The 22006-nt window shown below is 33.6% G+C and overlaps 1 protein-coding gene across 4 annotated transcripts in view; it reads left to right on the top strand.

The window, feature by feature from the left end:
• Positions 1-2652: 2652 nt before the first annotated feature.
• Positions 2653-22006, top strand: part of LOC149553327 (E3 ubiquitin-protein ligase CHIP-like) — a 99053-nt gene continuing 79699 nt past the window's right edge. For 2 of the 4 annotated variants that reach the window (XM_089788784.1, XM_089788783.1), the window contains exon 1: positions 2663-3022. In XM_089788784.1, the coding sequence (XP_089644910.1) occupies positions 2932-3022 (91 nt within the window). In that variant the 5' untranslated portion in view covers positions 2663-2931. Of the gene's footprint in view, positions 3023-22006 lie in introns of all 4 variants that reach the window. The other 2 variants (XM_089788786.1, XM_089788785.1) reach the window with 2 other exon arrangements.

The following is a 22006-nucleotide window of genomic DNA, read 5'->3' as shown; positions in this document are numbered from 1 at the left end:
AGGGATCCACCCAATGCTTTGAGATCCCAATCCAAGCATATAGACAATTCCGTGGATGAGAGGGGGGGATAAGTAGGGGTTGGGCTCTCCACATCAACACCAACAATGAATAGAACTGGTTAAAAAAAAAGCAAAAAAGTTGTAGAACTCTTACGTATAAGTAAAATATGAGATCAACCACTTGACATGTTAACATATAAGATTGTCATGAAATAAATGAATAAACAATATTAATACTAGATTTGACACATTAACATGAAATGAATTTAATAATTAATACAAATAAAGTCTCTAATGTACCTGGAGCAAATATAGAGTGAATAATAATAATAAAAACTTTTTTTGGCATCACCTTATTGATTACAAATTTTCAAAGATTTTTTATAAAAAAAGTGTAAAACGCCATTCAAATTGATTTTAGCTAATTAAATTAAAAATCAGTTGACTGCTGCATTGTAAATTTAAGCTTAATTATTAGTTCCTGCCAAGGCAGGAATACTTATGGATTCGTGTCAATCCAAATATGACATTAACACTAACCAATCAAATCCAAGAATTTAAAAGATTATATAAGATTTCAAATGTTTATATATTTTTTTGATTTTTCATTATTTTATAAATCAAATTTTTCATCCATTCTATTGGTCTATACTTTTTTGGTGGGGAGAAAATTAATTTTCTTCAACAAAAAATACAATTATTTTCTAACAACCTCATCTTGCATTAACGAATGTATTAATTATAACTTTATCTTTTTCACATTTGTGACAAGTTGATAAGATTTTATTTTTTCAATCATTTTATCTTCCACCTCACACCACATGTCTAATCAATATTAATTATCACAATTTATTAAATATTTTTAATTTCTTATTTTAAATATATTTATTATTAGTTTTAGTTTTACATTGATGTTTATTTTTGACTATTTGATATATGTTTTTTTAATATAATTTCAATATGTTATATCTTTGTATTTGAATTTCTAATTTTTTTAAAACTTTGCTTTTTTAATAAAAGTAGTTAAATTATTACTATTATTTTACTTTAATAAAAATAAATTAAATAATATTATTTTTTAATTATATTTTGTAATAGTGTTTGTAATATGTATAATTGATAAGTGTTACAATTTTTAAATTATATTATTTATTATTATTAATATTTTTTATTTAAACAATTTATCATTTAGTTTAAATACATTTAAAACTTAAATATATATTTTAATATTAAATTAATGATTATATTTTATATCAAAAAAATACTAAAGAAATAACCACAAAATAAAAATAATTCAATTCTAAAAGATATATAAATTATTATTAGATTTTTATAAACTATGTATTAAAATTAAATAGTTATATTTTATTTATTGTTTATTACATCATATTTATTCATCAACATCAATATGTGTTACATCTATTTATTATTTACAAATGTACATATTAAATTATATAGATATTATTTCGTAATTAAAAATTATTTAATTTTATGAAAATTTTGGAAATACAAAACATTAAATAGTAAACCTTTTCTAATTGTGTAAAATTAAAAAATTAGTTTTACTTATAAAATATTTGTATATTTCAATACATTTCATTTTTTCTTTTAAAAATGTGAGTTTTAATATAAAAATTAAATTCTTAGTTTCATTAATTACAATATAATATATTTTAATTTTTTATTATAACCATGATTTTATTTTGACTATTTGTTTTATTAAGAAAAATAATTCTCTCTCACTCTCTCTCTCTCTCTCTCACACACACACACACACCTTATGTTGGTCTCACTCTATCTTACTATTTTATCTCTCTTCCTCTTCCTCCTCTATATTATCTATCCTTTTTTCCTTTGCATATATGTTTAGATTGTTATTGTTGTATACTACTATTTATCTCTATCTATATCTCTATCTTAGTTTTTGTCCAATGCTAATGATTAAAAATAGTGAGTTCCATTTGATAATCAAGATGAGAATAATACATAGTTGGGAGAGTTATTTCAACTACTCATGGTTGTCTAATAGCATGCATGGTATGCTTAAACATATAATGCGATACTCCAAATGCTTCATCACTTTTTCAAGTTCTATATTTCAAATATTGGTATGGATATCTTTCCTCATTGCACATAATTTAAGTTGTCAATGTAGAAGGTGCAAATTTGTTTAAAGCATATGTATTGACCGTAGTATGATATTAAGTACTTAGTGCCATATTTGGGACTTTGGCCTATTATTCTTGGACTTAAATGCCCAAAGATATAATAATATAGCACAAGAACTTAACAACAAAATGTGAGCCATCTTATCAGATCACAAGTGCATTTCTAGAACGAGAATTTAACAACAAAATATGAGCAATCCTATTAGATCACAAGTACATTTCTAGGCAAAAGTTAATGCGTTCATAAAATTAATTTAGATTCTCACTCATCTACACCTCTACAACCATTATGCATTAGGCAGGAACTATGACCAATTATGTCTCTTGTTAAAAATAAGGAATCTGTGATTTGATGTCAGCATAGACAGACATTGCCCGCATAGACAGTATTGGAAATGATGCCAAACCGTTCAATGTGAGATCCTCTTTAAATTTCCTCTCTTCCGCGGACAAAGGGGCAGAACTTTCTACATCTAACTTCACCCAATGAGATAGATCCACGCGGATTCATTAAATTCAAAATCTAGCGCCAAAAAGTTGTAAAATGTCCGGCCAATCAATATCCTTTCGCTGAGCTCCGCCTTAACGGGCTTACGTATTTAAGTACAGTCGTTTTCCAGGTTTCGAAAGCTCATATCATATCTGGAAAAGCTACTGACTGTAACCATTAAATTACAATTTAAAAGAGCCTACAAATCCGCCATCTGCGACAATTTCGCAGGGGCTGCACATCGAAAGAATCCCAAATTTTTTACAGTAAACAATGGCGGGGGTGGCCGAAAAATTGAAAGAGCAGGGCAATACAAGCTACAGAAGAGGGCGCTACAGGGCAGCAATTGAGTCCTACACCGAGGAAAGTTTTGTTTGTTAATTTTAATGTTAGTTTTTCAAATCTTTCAATTGCCTTTGTATTAAACCTCCTTTCTCACGTTGTTCTGCTATTATTTCAGAATCTCAGAACCGCACTTTTCAGCACATTACAGACTTACATGTTGAATTGAGTTATTGGGGCTCAATACTATGCGATCCCACTTACCATTTCTCAATATATCATAAAATTGTCTACCGATAGTTGAATATACCTTAAACTTTTCTGCTTCGTTCTCGTTTTTATGGATTGTCTTGTTGCGATGTGGGGATTTGAACCTGGGTTTTATTGTTTGTTACTGTTAAGATACATACCTTGAAGAGCTTGTATGACTATTAGCTAGGGTTTTCGACATTTTTTAATTGCAGTTTGAATGCGCCGAAGTTGCCAAAATGTCGAAAACTTATGGCCATTTGCAATGCCAAACGTCACCGATATTGGATGTTAAAAGCAAAACAATCCTCAAACGTGCGGTGCCGTTTACAATAGCTTTAAAGTGTATTTGCTGTTTTTGGCACCGTTTGGGGCAGATTCCTTTTTTTAATGCTGCAGATATTCTTTATTGCAATATGTCATCAATCATTCCGGGTAACATTTTCTGATCAATTGCATATGGTAGTTCAATCGTCAATATAAAGTTATAAACAATGACAGTTGGAGATTCAAGGGATTATTCAAAAACATCTTCTAGGATTTTTAGCAAGGCCTCCATAGTCAGTTTGCTGGGGTGTCATTCGATCTTGAACTCCAACTGTGAGAATTAATTTATATTACAACCAGTCTTTTACATCTATGTGGAAAAACTTGTCTTCTTTCCTATTTAAAACATTGGGTTGCCCCGATTAGAAAACAATTTGTCCAGTTAGGGCGGGATCATAGAGGAGTCTGCCAGTCGTAGTTTCATTGTTTGAGCAGTCCTATGAAATCTGTTGAAAGCAGCAATGGGGAAGACCAGACTTTTCGAATGAAAGTCAGGGTGGTAAGCTTTTTCTCTGGAGAGTACAATTCCGTGCATTTCTGCAGAATTTAACACAATATCTGGATTCTCTGATCCTACTGTTGGCATAATATCATGATTAATGTAACTGTCTATCAGTTACAATATGGTTCATACTGGCTATAGTTATACAATTACCAAACTGCAAATACCTTCTGTAGAAAAGTGGTGGACATTAATTGAATAAAACATCAAGTTCTTATCATACGCTCACATATGCTATCAGAGCAGGTTTAATCTGCCTGTTACATGACTAAGTTTATCACTTGAGGGCAGAGCAATAAAGTCTGAGATTTACCATGGAAAGTTGAAGCATGCGGTGATGGAAATAATCCCTTATTCTGTGTGGTGAAGCACTGCACGGCGAAGACAGTCCTGCAGGTGAAGAATGCTCCTCTGTTTTCAGCGATTCTCTCTTTCTTGTTTTATGGATGTTCCCGTGATCACTCTTTTCGATAAATATAGTAAGGATAAGACAGAGATAGCCCAGATTGATGAGCAACATATTATTCTTCTAAACCTTTTTTAAGTATAGAATATACATCTGTGGCAGCTTCTCGGGCATTGGAGATGTTCGCTGTTTAAATTAAGCATTGAAGCCTAAAGAATTCATTTACATGCGGAGGATAATTCGAGACTCTTGACATGGCAGATCTGTAGACGTGAAGTGTTTTGATTATATTGAGAATAAGCTAAGTCATCCAAAGGTAAAGTACTCTTGTCTGATGTTCAGATGCATGTGCCAAATAAGTCTGAAGAGAAATGACATAACAGAACCAATGTCAATTTGAAATTGATTAGGAAATCAGTATGGTTAGTTTGGACGGGCCTCTTAGAGCGGGGAAAACCATTTTTTTTTATAGTTTTGAATTTCATTCCAAGCATTGTCTCTGTTTCGGGGGTAATTGCAACAATGAAGCCGCTTAATGGAGGAACATTTTGATGATCTGGCACTTAGTGGTGAATATTTGTAATTTTGTGAATTTTAGAATTTTTTTTGTTAGTAATTTAGCTAATAATTTAAGATTTAATGAAACCTAAATCACCACATTTAATAAAATTTAGTTCTAAAATATTTAAGATTGTTAAAAAAATTATTTTATTAAAAAATTTAAACTCAAAGATTCGCCACAATATTCGATACATGATTAGATTTGATTCACCTAAATATTATATATTATCGTAGAATTTTTTTTTTTTTTGGGATCAGTAAATGGCCGAAGCCTAGATTAATTATTGTTATTTATTGTAATTAATTATATATAAATTCAAACCCAAGACCTCCCACATGAGAGGCTCACAAGTTACTGTTGTGTTGTAGGCTCTTGCCTTCATAAAAATTAAAATTAATTCACCAATAATTATCATAATTATTAGTTACTTTAGAAATATATTACCAATATTTAGTTTTCACTATTGATTTAAAATATAATGTAATTATCTTCATAATTTTCATGAGATAAACATGTTCAATTTTGATTTGTAATATTCTATGACGATTAGCGAACTTCGTATTATTATTGAGATTCACCAATATTTTGTACTAAAAAATTATGATTCCAAAATAATCGCTAATGTAAATAATATTTAAAATAAAAAAATTGAGAGAGTTGCCAATAAACATAATTTGGTTTTTCAAAATAGTGAAAGATTCACCAATAATTTTTATCTTTTTCTGGAAGGAGGTTTCTTAAAGTTTACCCTATATCAATAAAGTCTTTATGGATATGATATTCACTTAATTTCATTATTTTGAGGAGATGGAGTTTCCGCTAGAAAAATATTCTGGTTTCAATTTTCATAGATGGAAAATTTAAATTCAAACGCAACTACTGAATGAGAATTTATGGGGAATAGTCAGCGGAAAAGAAAAACTACCTACAAATACAAACAAATTATTGTAGTGGAACAATAGCGATAAAATGTCAAGGCTATTATTAATCTTGGTCTTGCAGATTCTGAGCTTCATCATGTAGATTTAGGTGAATTGTCTGCAGACATTTGGGATAATTTGAATAAGGTATTGGGTGTGAAAGCTGTCAATGCAAATTTTTTTACTTAAACTTCATTTGTTTAAATGCAAAATGGGAAATAGAGTTACAATGTCGAACCATACAAGTAATTTGAGGTTTCTCATTAAGCAACTTGTAGAGGTAAAGGCTCTTCTTGATGATGCAAGGCCATTCTGTTAAATAGCTTTTCTTCAAAATATAGCAATGTTGTCTTTACACTCAGCCAAATCACTTCACATAGTTTAGAGGATATGATCTCAGCCCTTCTAGTAGAAGAAAAAAGGATAGAGGAAGTTATAGAAGAAGATCATCTAATAGACAAGCTATTATACTCACAAAGTATTAAGAAATTGTTAGATAGAAGTTAAATAAATGTTTCTATTGTAAGAAAAACAGCCACACAACATGGGCTTGCTGAACCAGAGCTAGTGATCTTCTTGAGGGAAAATTGCAAGAAGAACCCGATGAAGGAAATGTTGCTTATATTAACGAGGGGATACATCAAATGATTGAGAAATCATTAGTAATTCTCCTATTAATCCCAATTTTGTGCCTTTGAACCTTCACTTCTGGAGGTTGGTGACATCGGAGGATGGAGGAACTTTCATCATTTCAAGTCAGCTTCTTGCTTTGAGATGGTACTCTGCACGAGAAATGTTTTTGAAGTTTTTGATTTTCTACTTTTTTTTTGCATTCTAATGTTGGCAAATTTGAAGGATACATGTTTTGTGAAGATTCATTATGGAGACAGGTTTGGGACTTGATATTGTGCTCAATATGGATTGATGTCGAGCAAGCTTTAGGGCATATGATCGAGAATTATACCCTTTTGCCGTCACTCGACGATGATAGAGTTCTGTTACATCTCTTCAAGAATCTGTGATTCACAAGTTTGAAACTAAAAGCTTAAGAACACAGCTCGACACTACACCTCTCTGAGGATCAACAGACAACTTGATGGAGCTTTGCTTGGCTGACGATTTGCTACTTCAGAAGAAGATTTTCTCAATATATGTATTCATATTATATAATCTGCATGTTTTTCTATGTAATCCTTAAGGGGGGTTCCCTAAGGTAAGGTGTTTTTGATGTTTTTAGGATCAATATATTAAAGGTTGGAATGTTGGCGAGGAGTAATATCATTGAGTAATGCAACTGTCTATCAGTTACAATCTGGTTCGTACTGGTTATAGTTGTGCAGTTAACAAACTGCAAATATCTCCTATATAAAAGTGGTGCACATTAATTGAATAGAACATCAAGTTTTTATCATACACTCTTATACAACTCATGTTTCCAGATTGGAAACTGGAACAACAAAATAGAACGAAATCAGTACTGGAGAAAAACAAATATATGAAATGAAAGTCAGGTTGCTAGGATTTTCTCTAGAGAGTTCAAGTTAGTGCAGGCAAACCTCTGTTCCCTGCAGATTTTAACACTGTGTCTGGCATGTCTGATTCTACAACTTACATGTTTAGTCTGAAATCTAGAACAAACAAACTCAGAGAAAAAGATAACCATCCCAAATCATTTTTCTCAGAATAAAAAAGATCACATACAGTTCTTAGTGTCATGATGATTTAGACTCTAGTTATTAAAAGATGCAGAGAAAATATGTTGGCAATAGATTGTGCAGCTTTGAATATTAAATGATAAAAAACCAGCAGCCAATTATCAGCAAAGACTGCATTTCTATAAGAAAGGGAATATCTAACAGTAGCCAAATTCTCCCCACTGCTTGATTGACATCTCATAGCAATGCACCCTTAAAAGCAAAAATAATTTAATAAACAAAGGAAAAGCACTAAAGGGCCACTAATACAGCTCATCATTCACAATTACAAACTATATCCCAAAAATATCAAAGCAATAGGAACATATGTTTGGTGGGAACTATGACACAAAAGGCCAATTGCATCATCCTCACCTTATAATATGTAAAGGTCCTTGTTCAATGAACTCGAGAACTCAAGTGTGGGCAATTTTTTCCTATGTTCCATCGAGTTTCCGGGTTGGGGATGTTTTAGGGGACAGGGATGTGTTTTTGGTACAGGTACAACTCAATGCCAAAATTTAGATGACAAGATGTTAGGGGATGAATATTAAAAAAACAAGAGAATATATATATATATATATATATAGAGAGAGAGAGAGAGAGAGAGAGAGAGAGAGAGAGAGAGAGATTTCAAATATGCATATCATAACATTGGTAAACAATTCACCATAGACATTTTAGAAGCTCAATACATAGCAAATTAACAAAGTTCAAATATTTTCATTGTAAAAATATGGCGTACATATAGCAAAAATCCCCATTAGCTCCAAGTTTCATGCATGAAATGACATAAAATATTGAAATGTAAACAATGGACATTCTATTATAGCTAAAATGCTTAACAGTAAACAATAGGAGTCCAACTCCATAATCTGCTGTCCACAATAATATTAAAATGTAAATACTATAACTAAACTACATAACAGTAAACATTGAAGTTCGCAATAATATATAGCTATCCATAATTAGTAGATGGTATGTCTAAGAGTCGAAATCAAGCAAATATGATGCCATAACCTTCTCTTTCAATTGTTGTTCACTCCTTGACCAGCTTTTTCTTTCTTCTATTCTCCTTTGCGAATGTACAAATGAATTTCTTTTTCATTTTTTGGTTATTTTATTGCTTAGATTGGGTTTTTATCATAGTTACACCACCTTGGGGGATGGGGGGACGGTAGAATGGGGGGACAAGTTTTTAGGATGAGGGGATAGAGGGGCCTTAATTTTGGGACGGTGGCAAGGGACAGGAGGGGTGTGTGTGTGTGTGTGTGTGTATATATATATACATATGGTACTTTAAATCCTAGTTATGAAAAGATGTATTGTGAGATAAGATATAAAGATGTAAAAGAGTAAATACTTGAACATTGGATTGAATTGGAACATCGAACATTGAACATAAATAGTCAAATTAGCAAATAGTCAACATTAGGACGTCCCCCATCCTTGGCCGAGGTGGCGAAATCTAGTGGCGCCGCTGGGGATGGAGTTCCCAAGTCCCCAGTGCGTCCAAGTCTTCAAGACATGGGGAAAAAGGGGGGGCACGTGTCCCCGTGTTTCTATGGTTTTGATATTGTTAAATGTGGTTTGGGTGTCTTTGGGACCAGCCAGCCTTATTTTTTCAAATTTAAAAATGCCTTTTTTTGTTTAACACTGACAGTCCAAAAATGGCTTGAGCCATAGGGGATGGCTAGAAGTCCCTTGGACGGGTAGGGGACTTCTAGCCGTCCTAGGTACTTCTAGCTGTACTCCCATACTGTGCTGCTTTGAAAGTGCCATTTCGGAAACATCCTCTTTTTCCAAAAAAAAAAAGCGAAACGAATTTGGGGATGGAAAAATCTTGTCCCTACTTCCCCATACTGTCCCTAGGATAGGTGTGGGGGAAATCTAGCAGGGGACGTGCCCTTGTGGAGCATAGATTTTTTCACATAATTTCTTCTGTTGCTTCCAACCTCTTGTTGGAATATACTTCATACTTGTTTTCCAATTTCTTTTCTTTGTACTTTTTCAGCTTATTGTGGAGTTGGACACTTCTCTACTTGTTTGCCTCCAGTAAAATCCATTTTTTTGTTTTCCTTATTCTTTGTTAAACCCTTCGGTGCATAGTCAGTGGAACTGCAAATTCCCACAGGTGATTATTTCTCTACATTATGTTATTTAGGCTTTCCAATTCTTTTTTTGAGCTTGTATCTTTTCCATTACTTGTCGACCTATCACAGACTATCAAGAGTCCATTTTCATTGTCATCTATTTTTACTGCAATATTAGCTTGTGTCATGCTCACATTATCAGGCCCTTCATATTAATTCTTAAAAAGTTATCCTCATTTTTTGTTGTTTCATCTCCAATACGCATTGCTTCCACAAGTGCAATATTTTTGGCAATCTACAGTGGTAGGCTGCATTCCCTTTTAGTCTATTCTTATAATTGTTCTCCTCTGCCATTATAATCACCATATTTTCCTTTTCTTTAGGATAACACAACATGACATTTTCATCTTGTTCATCTATCTCTTCTCTTTCAAACTCTTTAAAATTACATTCGAGGGCCTTTTATATGCTAATATTATGCCAACTCTTCAAGGGATCTAATTTTCCCCTTGTTCAAGTAGTTTTATATCTTGGATGATCCTAGACTCTATAGCTTTTCTCTTTGAAAATAACTCTTACTCACAAGGTCAATATTTATTTTCCATCAACCTTTTCCACCTCGTAATACTTGAATTCCTTTGCTTTGATGGTATTTTATTTACTTTGCTATTATTGTTTGCCTCATACTGCTCTAACATCCACCATATTCCTCAAACTCAAATTCTACTAATTTATAATTTGAAATTTCCTTTGCTTGTCTTTCGTTTTTTTTCGCCTCTTCCTTTGTTTGATTTCTTCTTCCAGCTTGTTTATTCTTTTTCTCATCATAATATCCACAACCATTGCCACAACTGTCCTCTGGGCTATTCAGAACTGAGATTTTCTAGTCCACAGTGTTTTCCTTCAACATCCTCTAGGCATGCCTGATATCTGCACCTGGAACTGCTTCATGAACTTTGTAATCAAAACATTCAAATGCTCATGCCTAACACCAACCTCAAAATCTGTTCTGGGAAGCTTTGTTGAGTTGCTGTCTGTATCTTCAATTCAGCATCCCTTAGTACATATACTTGTCCTCACAAGAGCCTTTAAGCTTGCCACTCTACCTAAATCTTGCTTTTTATATTAAGCATTTCTTATATGTCAAAATGGTGCACTATGCCATATTTGTTATCTCTAGCATTATTGGTTATATAGCTTGAGGTTTCCTCTTGATAAAACGAGGGTGCACATCAACTATGGGTTGAGATAGATTTATCATATAATGTGTCTTCATGGGTTTACCTACTTTGCTTCCTCTAGGAGGTTGAGACTAAAAAGCATTTTAACTGCATATGGACCATATATGGTGAAATCATATAATGTGTCTTCATTGGATTTACCTACTTTGCTTCCTCTAGGAGTTTGAGACTAAGAAGCATTTTATCTGCATATGGACCATATATAGTGAAATTTGAGGGAGATATTACAGTTTTTAGAAGTAATCAGGTAATAATCTCTCTGCATTTTCTGTATATTCATACTAAAGGTGTTTAGCTATTTATATTCTGGAGATCATGACCTTTTGACATAGATTCATAAATAAAACCTCTTGGGAATCTAGAGCCCATACGCTTTCAATTTATTGATGGAAAAGCATCAAGCTACACATTAATCTATGATAGTTTTCTCCATTTGGGAAACAGTTTGCAGGGGAAACGTCCACAATGGCTAGAAACATGGGCGGAAGGAAGATAATAGAAATACACAAGGGCATAATAGCATGGAAGAGAGAGGTCAGTGAGGAAGGAATGACATTGTTGATGACAGACAAAGACGGAGGATGGAGGAGGTGGTTGCGGAGAAAGGGGTGGTTGTTAAAGTTTGTTCTTATTATGTAATTCCTCTCCATCAAAAAATCATTCCCATTTAAAGATACAAGAAAATGGTTCACATAGAGAATTGGAGAAGAGGAATGCAGTAGTGTGATTGTATGGGAACCATTGGATGAGGAAACCCCCCAATTGTATGCATTGAAGAGTAGTTTGACTTGACAGAGGACTTCTGGTTTGTGAATGAGAAATTTGAATTGGAAAAGAAGAAGATTAATTTGGCAATATAACTTTGTGTTGCAAAATAGAAGAAATATCAATTCTTAATCTTGGATTTGTGTTTGACTCCATATGATCAATTGTAAGGAATAGCAATTTACTGATTGTTTAGGTGCTCTGTTTTCATTGTAACTATGTATCTCTGTGTAACACCCCCTGTTCATAACTTTTTTTTTTTGCTTTCTTCTCCCACTGTAACTTTGTCAAACAGTTTTCAAGCAAGCTTTTTACAGAGTTTCTGGTATGTTTGGTTCTTGAGTTTTTACTAGTTGGATATGAGTATGGCATTTACTAATACTTGAGTATGCAAACTTGGGATAGCATAACAATTACTGAGCTCAACTATAAATAAAGTTTAATCTGAAATTATTGTTCATGGAATGTGTTAAACGCAGTAAGTTACAATGCTAGCCTCATGCAATAAATCTAAAATATACTAATGGCATTTCATTCATTGAGTTTATAAAAACAATCCAATGTGTTTGCATACCAATTCCATTGTGTCCAGCTACAGCCTGTGTCTGATATAATTAGTTTCAGATAAATACACTCAGCAATGCTGCTTGGAGTGTGTGGGGCAGCTTTATTTCAACAGCTCCAGAATTGCTACAGTTCCTCTAAGATGTTCAGACCTGTATGGCTGCCCAAATTGTAGTCTCCAGCGCAGTTCTTTATGTTTGTAAGTGTTTCAGGTTTGTATTACTTGCTGAAATATCTAGACAGATTCAGTTCTGCCCTGTCCTTTGACAGCTCACGAAATACCTGCAATGCTTAGATTTGGGATGGCCAGCAGGAAGGGATTGTGTAACAGCAACTAATACTTTTAAATCACATTCAGATTTCCCCAACTCAACCTCAAGAAAAAAATCATATGGAAGCTATAGATTATCTCCAAAATAGAACTCTTGCCTGGCAACTCCAATCTCAGCACTACAAAAAATAGCTATAAGATTTTACCTTGCAATGGGAACACAAATCCTTCCAGCTGTGTCTTCCAAGAGCAAAGAGAATGTCATTGAGAAGGATTTTTCGTCCTCCAAGCCCAGGTACAAATTCTCCAAACAATTTCATAATCTTAATATATTTTTACAGCATGTTGAAAGAGGTCACTTCCATCTCTTTTATAGCGCTTTCAAAGAGCTTATTCACTCACCTTGACAATGTGAGATAAACAAATTACCTTTTCCCCCATTTGTGTTATTTCCTTTTGCTTTTTCACCCCTATTTTCTCGTGATTGCTTTAATATTTCCAGTGCTACGCACATGATTTTTCTTAAGTTCCCAATAACTTTTATTTATGCTTCCAAAGACTACGGAATAAAGGTCCCATTTAATTCAAACATTTTCCACAAACTATAGGCTCTGCCTTAATAAAGTTAAATAATAAAATTTAACTTTTCAAAATAACTTTATTAATGCATGATAAATCATATCAATGATAAGTAATTGTTCTCATTGATATTAAACAATTACTATTGACACGCCATTGCAATTGGAGGTCCACATACATGCCCAAAACTGCCTCCGATCACCTCAGAATAAACTACAACCTGTGCTACGAATACTAAAAAGGGGCAATTACACTATCTCTTGGGCTGTAGAGGCTCAATTATAATTCAATTAATGGAAGTTGTCTCTGTGTCTATAAAGGTCTTTGTAAAGTTCATGTCGTCATTGTTGAGTTAGTATCTCAAAGAGACTATGTTAACATTTACTATTGTGCTGTAACTTCCTGTCACTGCTATAAAGAGGGTTTTCTTTGTGAAAGGAAATTTCAATTTTTTGGTATATGAGAGTGAGAGTGTCAGAGCAAGATTATGTGAGGTTGTTTCCATCAAGTGGTATTAGAGCCTAAAAGGTTTGGGTAAAAAAAATTGAGAGTTTGAAAGGTTTGAGTATAGAAGTTAGTTCTGTTGGGTGGATATTTTGCAACCGACAATTTTGGGTAAAAATCTAGTTGCAAAATAGGATGACCAGCCATAGCGTGTGAGACAGTCTCTCCTACCTTAAAGGGAAGGCTCTCCCTTCTCGCCGTTCCTTGGATCAACTCAAGGTAAGCAAGAAGTCGAGAGATTTTTATAAAATGGGTGTTGCCAATATCCTTTCTTCTTATCTTTCAAGAAAGAACCCACTTACTTGTGGAGCGAGTAATGGGTAGGGTGAATTTCTAACTACACTTCTATCAAGAGCTAGAAATAGTGATACCGATAAACTTTCACTAACTCAAAGGCTAGCTGAAAATGCTTCGGTTTGGTTCTAAGTCCGGTCATACTTCTATATGAATTTTTTTTACAATTAGGGCACAAAGACTCCTAAAAGTAAGAACAACTTAACTATTTTGCGAATTAAGAAAGAATTATAAGCTACAAACAAAGCTTCTAGCTCTATATTTCCACAATTGCTTCCAGTCAAAGCTTCGGCTCCGATTGCTTCTTAAATCACTATGCTCTATTATTGACCACACAATAACATGAATCAAAGACAATAGGCACAAATTACAATCAAAGCTTTTAATTTGCTCTATCACAATTACTTCCAGTCAAAGCTTCGAATGCAATTGCTTTTATAATTCACTTTTCTCCCAACTTTGTATTATACAATCAAAGTTATGCTTGCACAAATGTGGCAGAGCTTTCTTGTATACAACAAAAGATGATTTTTACAATGAGGGTACGCTCTTTTATATAGGCATGGGAGTTGAGAAAAAGGTGGAGGAAAATGTGGGAGCAACTCAACCAACTTTGACTTAGTCTAACTACAGAAGAAAATAAAGGGTTACATGCAACTGCATGTGCAATTTGCATTACACATTTTCATGCAATGCATCTTTTCCAGCTACAAACATGAAAGAAGAAAGATAACGGAAGAGAAGGAAACAATCCTAGGGATTGTTCTGAAGGGCCTTGTATTTAACGATGCAATCCAGGATGATCACAGGATCAAGTGTTCTTGTACTTTGTACTGTTGCATTCACCTTGATAACCATGGTGTTGCGTCTTTTGATAACCTCTGACTTTGATGAATTGTCCGTTCTCATTTGAAAACTTGATGTGATCTAGCTTTTCTCGCTCAAGTTGTCGTGAATTCTCCTTTGTAAATCAACACAAATTGGAGTCTTTGACACTTTGAAAACCTTCTTGACGATGTTCGGATGTAAACTCGAAATATCTTTCTATCACCACCTTAAAATTTTTTTTCGATGCAAAGTGCTTGGAAGGATGAAAATGTTTTGAAACATGAAAGTGGAATGCATGGGAATGCATGTGAATGAAGATTTTTGATTTTCAAACGTGACTTAGGATCTTCAAGATGTCATTATGTGGAAAATGGATTACATCTATATGCAACATGTAATGAGGAATGAAAAGTGAGATGGAATGCGAATGCGTATGGTGGATGCAATTTACATGTATATGTGAATGGAGGATGAGATGCAAAGCATGGAAAGATGTAGAAACATGTAATTGCTCATGAAGGGGCGAATGCATATGGAAAATGGAAAAGGGATAGTGAACTTTCTAGTCATCTTTGGTGAAAAGGAGAAGTCAAAGTACATGGAAGATGAAAATGACATCTTTTTGACTTTTCAAAAAGTGACTTTAAGTCAAAATCGGGGTTTTGAGATGTTATTACATGTAAAGTTTTTTGTGTAATCATGTCGTGTGAGTGGATGCGAAAAGTGAGATGAGTGAAAATGGAAGCAGAAAATGGGATTACATGCATGTGCGAATGGTGAATGAGATGGAAAACATGTAATCACATTTGTCGGATGAAATGTGAGATGTCATGATATGGAAATAGGATGTGGAACGTGATGATGCTTTCACATGAAGTGAAGCAAGGACAAGTTCCTGGGAAAGAACTTGTAACTTCTCCAAAATGGAGAAAATCGGAAATCAAGCACAAAGCACAAAAACACAAAAGAAAAACATACCTTTGGAAAGTGACTCAAACATGTCAAGATGCAAAGCACTTCAACACACAAATTCGGATTTGGAGTTTAGGGAAAAAATCAAAAGTGTGAAAATGAACTATTTCATCATTTTTAAAGGAAAAATGCACTTTCTATGGCAACAAAATCAGCAAGTGGCAATCGTCAAGCAATAATATGCATGGAAATAGCAAGATAAGCATGAACTGATGAGCAAGTTTGAAAATATCCACTTACTTGGAGGTTGTGAGCCAAAATAGCAAGTTTTATGGACTTGAAGACCAATTCTTTTTCAAATCCAAATTTTCAAACAACTTTTTGACTTTTTTTCCGTACACGTATGTAATGGACATTCAATGATCGAATTTGACTTCAAAAGGCCAAAAATGTGGTCTCCAAAGACAAGAGAACACATTAAAACTCAAAAACGACCCCTCTTGATCCAAATGTATGGGCTGAAATGCCATTTTTTGAGTTTTCTGAACCAAAACATGACTTTTTAATGCAAAAATCTGGGCCGTTTTGCAAAAACGTGGCCAAAATATGCATGTTTTGGAGTCATTTTTGACTTGTGAATGCAAAAACGACTCCCCCAAATGTATATACATGGACCCAAATGTAAAAAAGTGGCTTCAAAATGCATAAAAGTGAATAAAAACTCCAATTTTTCGGACGTTTTTAGCAAACACGTGATTAAAAAAAGACATGAAACAAAAATGTTTTGGTTTTTAAAGTTGAAAATGTGTATCACAATGCAATAATCGATTCCTTTTTGGGCAAAAGCATGAGCCAAAAATGGTGTTTTTTGAAGATTTTTCCAAAAACGTGCCCTTGGAAGGAGTTTGGAAAAACATTTTTTTAACAAGATAAATCCATTTTTGATGTTAGAAAATCCATTGCCAAGCAAAATCGACCCTATTGGAGAAAATATCATGCAAAACCATCAAGTAAATCTCTCACAATTTCCCAAATCGGGTTCTTGGAGGGCAAAGACGTTCTTTTTCAAAATCAGACTTTTTGGAGGTCATTTCACATATTAAAACATGTTTTTGGTTAAAATTGGACCTTTTTGAGTCACTTGCATATTTTAAATTACATCTCACTTTTTAGATGCAAAGACATGAAAACTTCACTTTTGATGCAATTACATCAAAAAGGTCAACTTTCGATGCAATTACATCAAAAAGGTCCACTTTCATGATAATCTTTTGAACTTTATATGCAAAGACATGTAAAATGTCCACTTTTGATGGATTTTACATGTAATTGCATATAAAGGGTCCACTTTTAATAATTTAAAACCATTTATTCAATTTAATTTCATGGAAATGTTACTAAATGGGACATAAACAATATTAATATATCATATTTAAAAATACAATACATAAATATCATTTAAAAAGTAACATTTAAAGGAGCATTTGATTTAAAAATAAAAAATTAAACTGAAACTATATAGTTATATGGTCACTTTAAGTGAAAAATTAAAAAGTAACTCCGCTTAAAATTATAACGTAAAGTGCACTATAGCCATTTTAAGTTAAAAATTTAAAGATAAAGTAACTTAAAAGCATAACAAAAAGTGAATATAAGTCATATTTATCAAAAAATGAAAGTCAAATTAGAAATATAACATCATATTTTTAATTCGTGCTATTGCATAAAAAAGGTCCATTTTTGGAGCACTAAAACAACTACAACTTTTGATTGACCATTTCGATTGAGCTATAGGTTAGACCGAATTGAAGGGAAAAACGAAGGCTATGACATGAGCATAACCAAAGGACTAAAAACCAACAAATGCAAACTCAAAAGCAAAGAAAAGGATGATGAAGGCCTAAAAAATCAAGCAAACGCTCGATTGAAAGCAAAACGAAAAAGACTTGAGGAAAGCCTTCAATAAAACAACTTGATATACGAATTGAAATTGATTGATCGATCAACAATGAACAATTGAATATCAAATTCAACTTAGAGAAACACGAAACTAGCTTGAAAAAGTTTCGTGCTGTTACCAACATTTCGTGGTGAGAAAATGCAAGACAACAAGTTCTGTTTGTATAATCTTGAAAATACATGTGTGGTGTAGATTAATCTTGAAAGTCAAATTGGAAATATAGCATCATATTTTTAATTCATGCTGTTGCATAAAAAAGTCCATTTTTGGAGCACTAATACGACTACGACTTTTGATTGACAACTCCGATTGAGCTATAGGTTAGACCGAATCGAAGGGAAAAACGAAAGCCATGACATGAGCATAACCGAAGGACTAAAAACCAACAAACACAAACTCAAAAGCAAAGAAAATGACGATGAAGGCCTCAAAAATCAAGCAAAGACTTGATAGAAAGCAAAATGAAAAAGACTTGATGAAAGCCTTTAGTAAAACAACTTGATATACGAATTGAAATTGATTGATTGATCGACAATGAACAATTGAATATCAAATTCAACTTAGAGAAACACAAAATTAGCTTGAAAAAGTTTCATGCTGTTACCAAAATTTTGTGGTGACAAAATGCAAGACAACAAGTTTTGTTTGTATAATCTTGAAAATACATGTGTGGTGTAGATTGATAGAGTAAAAAAGGAGCTTGGGTACTAAAAGATTGGGTAGGTGGAAAAGAATTGAAGCTCTAAGCGAGGCATCACAAGTCAAGAAAAAAAGAGAAGATAGAAAGATGCAACAATACACAAAGAAAAGTCTCAAAAGAAGAGACAAGATTAAAACCAAGATGGGAAAACAAGATGTAGAGTTTGAAAAAGAATTAAGAAAGTTGAGAAAGGATTTTGATAAGTGTAAGATTATGGTGATGTAGTGACTTGACAAAAGATGCCGAGAATATGTTTGGTATTGGCCAATGAGAAAGAAAGTTAAGTGGCCTATGTAGTTGCTTGTGAAGAACAAAAGGCAAAAGGTGATCGACTTGAAGAGAAAAGATGGAAAAGGTTTAGATGATAGAGAGTTGCTGAGTAAGAAACATGTCAATGAAGAGGTGAAGGAAGTGCTCGTTGTGGAGAACAAAAGGATAGACAAGAAAGAACAGAGAGAAGTCAGAAGGAAGCACTCAAGAGAAGAAGTAAAGAAGAAATTGTCCACAAGTGAGGCACTTATGAAGATATTTGGATCTTTTGTTTTACTTGCTAATATTGTGTTTAAATATGTGTATGCAAGAATGGGAAGCCTTATAAGGAAGGTCAATAATAAGACCTTGACGGTCATGAGAGAAATGGCAAGCAGAGCACTTGTAGAAATTGCTGGGAATGAAAATGATAGAAGACAAGTCGCAGTAGTCTGCCTTGAAGATAGAAGGAAACCATATGGACTAGAGGTACATTGTGAAGTATCCAAAAATGAAGAGGACAATATTTGATATTTTCTAGTATTATAATGAAGAATTTGAAGATGCCTAGAGTTTTATGATGCTTTAGAATATGTTGCAGATGAAGGTAAAGAAGTCTACAAAATGGAAAACTTGAAAGAAGTGAAGACAAGAATGAAGGAAAATAGCCTATTGCAGAGGTAAAGAGAAGTGAGAATGTTGATTTTGGTCATTTTTAGAAATATGAATATAAATATATGAGATAATAGAGAGAAGAGAATAGGGGAGTTTACTTATCTAGTTTGAGATCATGGTTATACAATATGGAGTTGGCAAAGGAAGCTGGTTGGTGAGAGGCAACAATTGGAGTGTAAGGAAGTAAGTGTTTTTAATTGTGCTCGTGCTAACTAGTATGTGCAAAGGATGATAGATATGATGAGGAAAAAATGGAAACCAGATTATAGGTTGAGTTGGCAAGAAAAGAGGTTTAGAGACAATGTTTCTGGGCAGAAATCAGATCATGGACTATGGAGAGAAAGGCCAGTTATAAAGAAACAATAGCCTGACACAAGGGAAAACAAAGTGTAGGTGGTCAAGAGTAAGATAGTAGGAGATGAGAGTGGTATTGTAGGATGTGATGGTGGAAAACCACTACAAGGGAATGGAAGATGTGAAGGAAAGATTTGAGTCTAAGGATGTAGAGTTAGCATCGCAGTTGTTAGCATCGCAGTTGGAATATCTAAGCCAACAATTTAGAAGCCAAGAAGAAGAGTTCAAGAAAAGAGAAGAAGCATTGTCACTCCACGAATAAAATATGTCAATAGGAGATGGAAAAGGAAAATGATGTCCAGAAGCATGTCAAAGAATTTGAGAAGAAGAGAAATGGAGATGTTAATGTGTTGAGTTTATGAACCTGAAATATAAGATTGCAACAATTGAAAACAAATTAATCGAAACAATTAGAGAACACTAGAAAGGTTCTTGGAAAAAACCCTCCTCACCAAGGGAAACAAACCAGCACATTGAAATATGGATCTTTTATTAGAAATAGAAAACCAATTACAAGATCTCAGTCCCTTTGAAGTATTCAATGGTCAATGATCACTCAATGATCAGAAGTTATACAATTAACAAGGATCACTGCTAAGCATCCATGATACACAAATACAAAACTCTTAGAGTGTAATATTGCTGAACATGCATGAGGCTTGGAGTATAACACAATAGTGCTCATGCATTGAGCAAAGAACCATTCCCAATACAATAATATGTATTTTAGCTTCAGACAAGATGTCCGCTTCACATGTCACTGAATACACAATACAATAGACTGAATTCTCACATCAGAATTACTCTAATTACATGTACATATCTGTAATAATCAAAATTACAAAAATGCTTGTTGGAAGCATGAATGCTGATGATATTCCTATGGGGGAGTATTCTAGAAACATGATTAGATCATTATCATGATGATATGTTACATTCATTATTGTGTTTGTCATTGATGTCAACAAGAGTTTTCTGTGGTATTTGATAGAAGAACAACTAGTAAAGATCTAGTTGGTACAGACAGATCGTTGAGTATTTCACTAGCGAGGTTAACAAGAGATACTGCTATGTGTCTAGTATATGCAACTAACCTCGGGTGCAAAAGCTATCAAGTTTGGAAGAAGTTATGGAAGTTTTGGTGAAGACTATTCTGAGACAGAGTTTACAGAAGCATGTTCTGGTAAACTTGTTACATCTCTTAGTAGAGTTGTTATTTTGAGAAGCAAGGTTAAAGACATGTAGAAGACATGTTGGAGATGACGTGGCTAAGCTTGCTTGTCATAATATTACACGCACAAAAAGTTATTCAAGTTACAAGACGACAAATTGATGTTATCACTAAGTAAAATGTGTTCTTAATGAGGTCCTATAATAACTAATTAAGGTGTAATGGCCAACTCAAGGAATTGTTTATGGACTTGGTATAAAGGAAGGACATTTTCATTTGTTATGTAAGCAAGTATGAAGTAAGCAAGAAGAGCGAAAAGGAGAAGAAAAGATATAATTGTGAAGATAAGCAGAGTAGAGTGAAGTTGGAGAAAACTTCGTTGCCGAGATTTTATTTTGAAATGCGAGGTTTGGTATTTGGATCCGAGGCTTGTGACCTGGTCTACAAGGTCTGACAGTGATTGGTTTGGTTGACAGGATAGAGGAAAGAGGATTAAGCATAGTACAAGCAATTATTCTGCAAGGAATAGTTGGGAGATCAATTGAACAGTGAAGTTCAGTGGTGTTGCCCCAGAAGCTATTTGGATAGTGGGTCCTAACAAGGTTGGCACAACTCCTAACAGGGTTGGCACAACTCCTAATAGGGTTGGAATTTTCTAACAAGGATCCAAAGTCTCCTAACAGGGACTTTTACGTACTAAATGTGTTTATAGACTCCTAACAGGGTCCATCCTCTAACAAGGAATATATATATCAATATATCTTTGTGGGCATCATTCCCACTAGGGTTTTCCCTCTGATCAAGGGTTTCCCTAGTTAACAAATTTGGTATAATTGTGTATGTGCATCTTGTTATGGTTGCTGTTTACTTTGATTGAATGGTTAAGATTAGTTAAGGTTGATAAATGTTTTAATTGGATAACTGATTCACCCCGTCCCTCTCAGTTATTTTGTTGGACTATTATTTCTAACAATGCTATGTTCTTGCGATGTACTGATCACACACAACAAACACTAATTATTAACCACTATGGTTCATACCACGCACAATATTGCTAGTATATCTATTACCAGTAATTGCATATAACTCGAGAAAAAATATCTCCTATAGATTGGAGCTGAAAGCGAACACCACTATTGATCATTTAAAGCCAACAAATATACCAAGAAATCCTTTGCATGTGGAAGACGGCGGTTACAAAGACTACTGCTCCTAGAATAATAATTGACGCATATAAATATATGTA

Source organism: Cupressus sempervirens, chromosome 6, assembly GCF_028749045.1.
Source record: "Cupressus sempervirens isolate cs-2001-9-10 chromosome 6, ASM2874904v1, whole genome shotgun sequence".
Classification (NCBI taxonomy): domain Eukaryota; kingdom Viridiplantae; phylum Streptophyta; class Pinopsida; order Cupressales; family Cupressaceae; genus Cupressus; species Cupressus sempervirens.
This window is presented reverse-complemented; position numbering and strand designations above follow the sequence as displayed.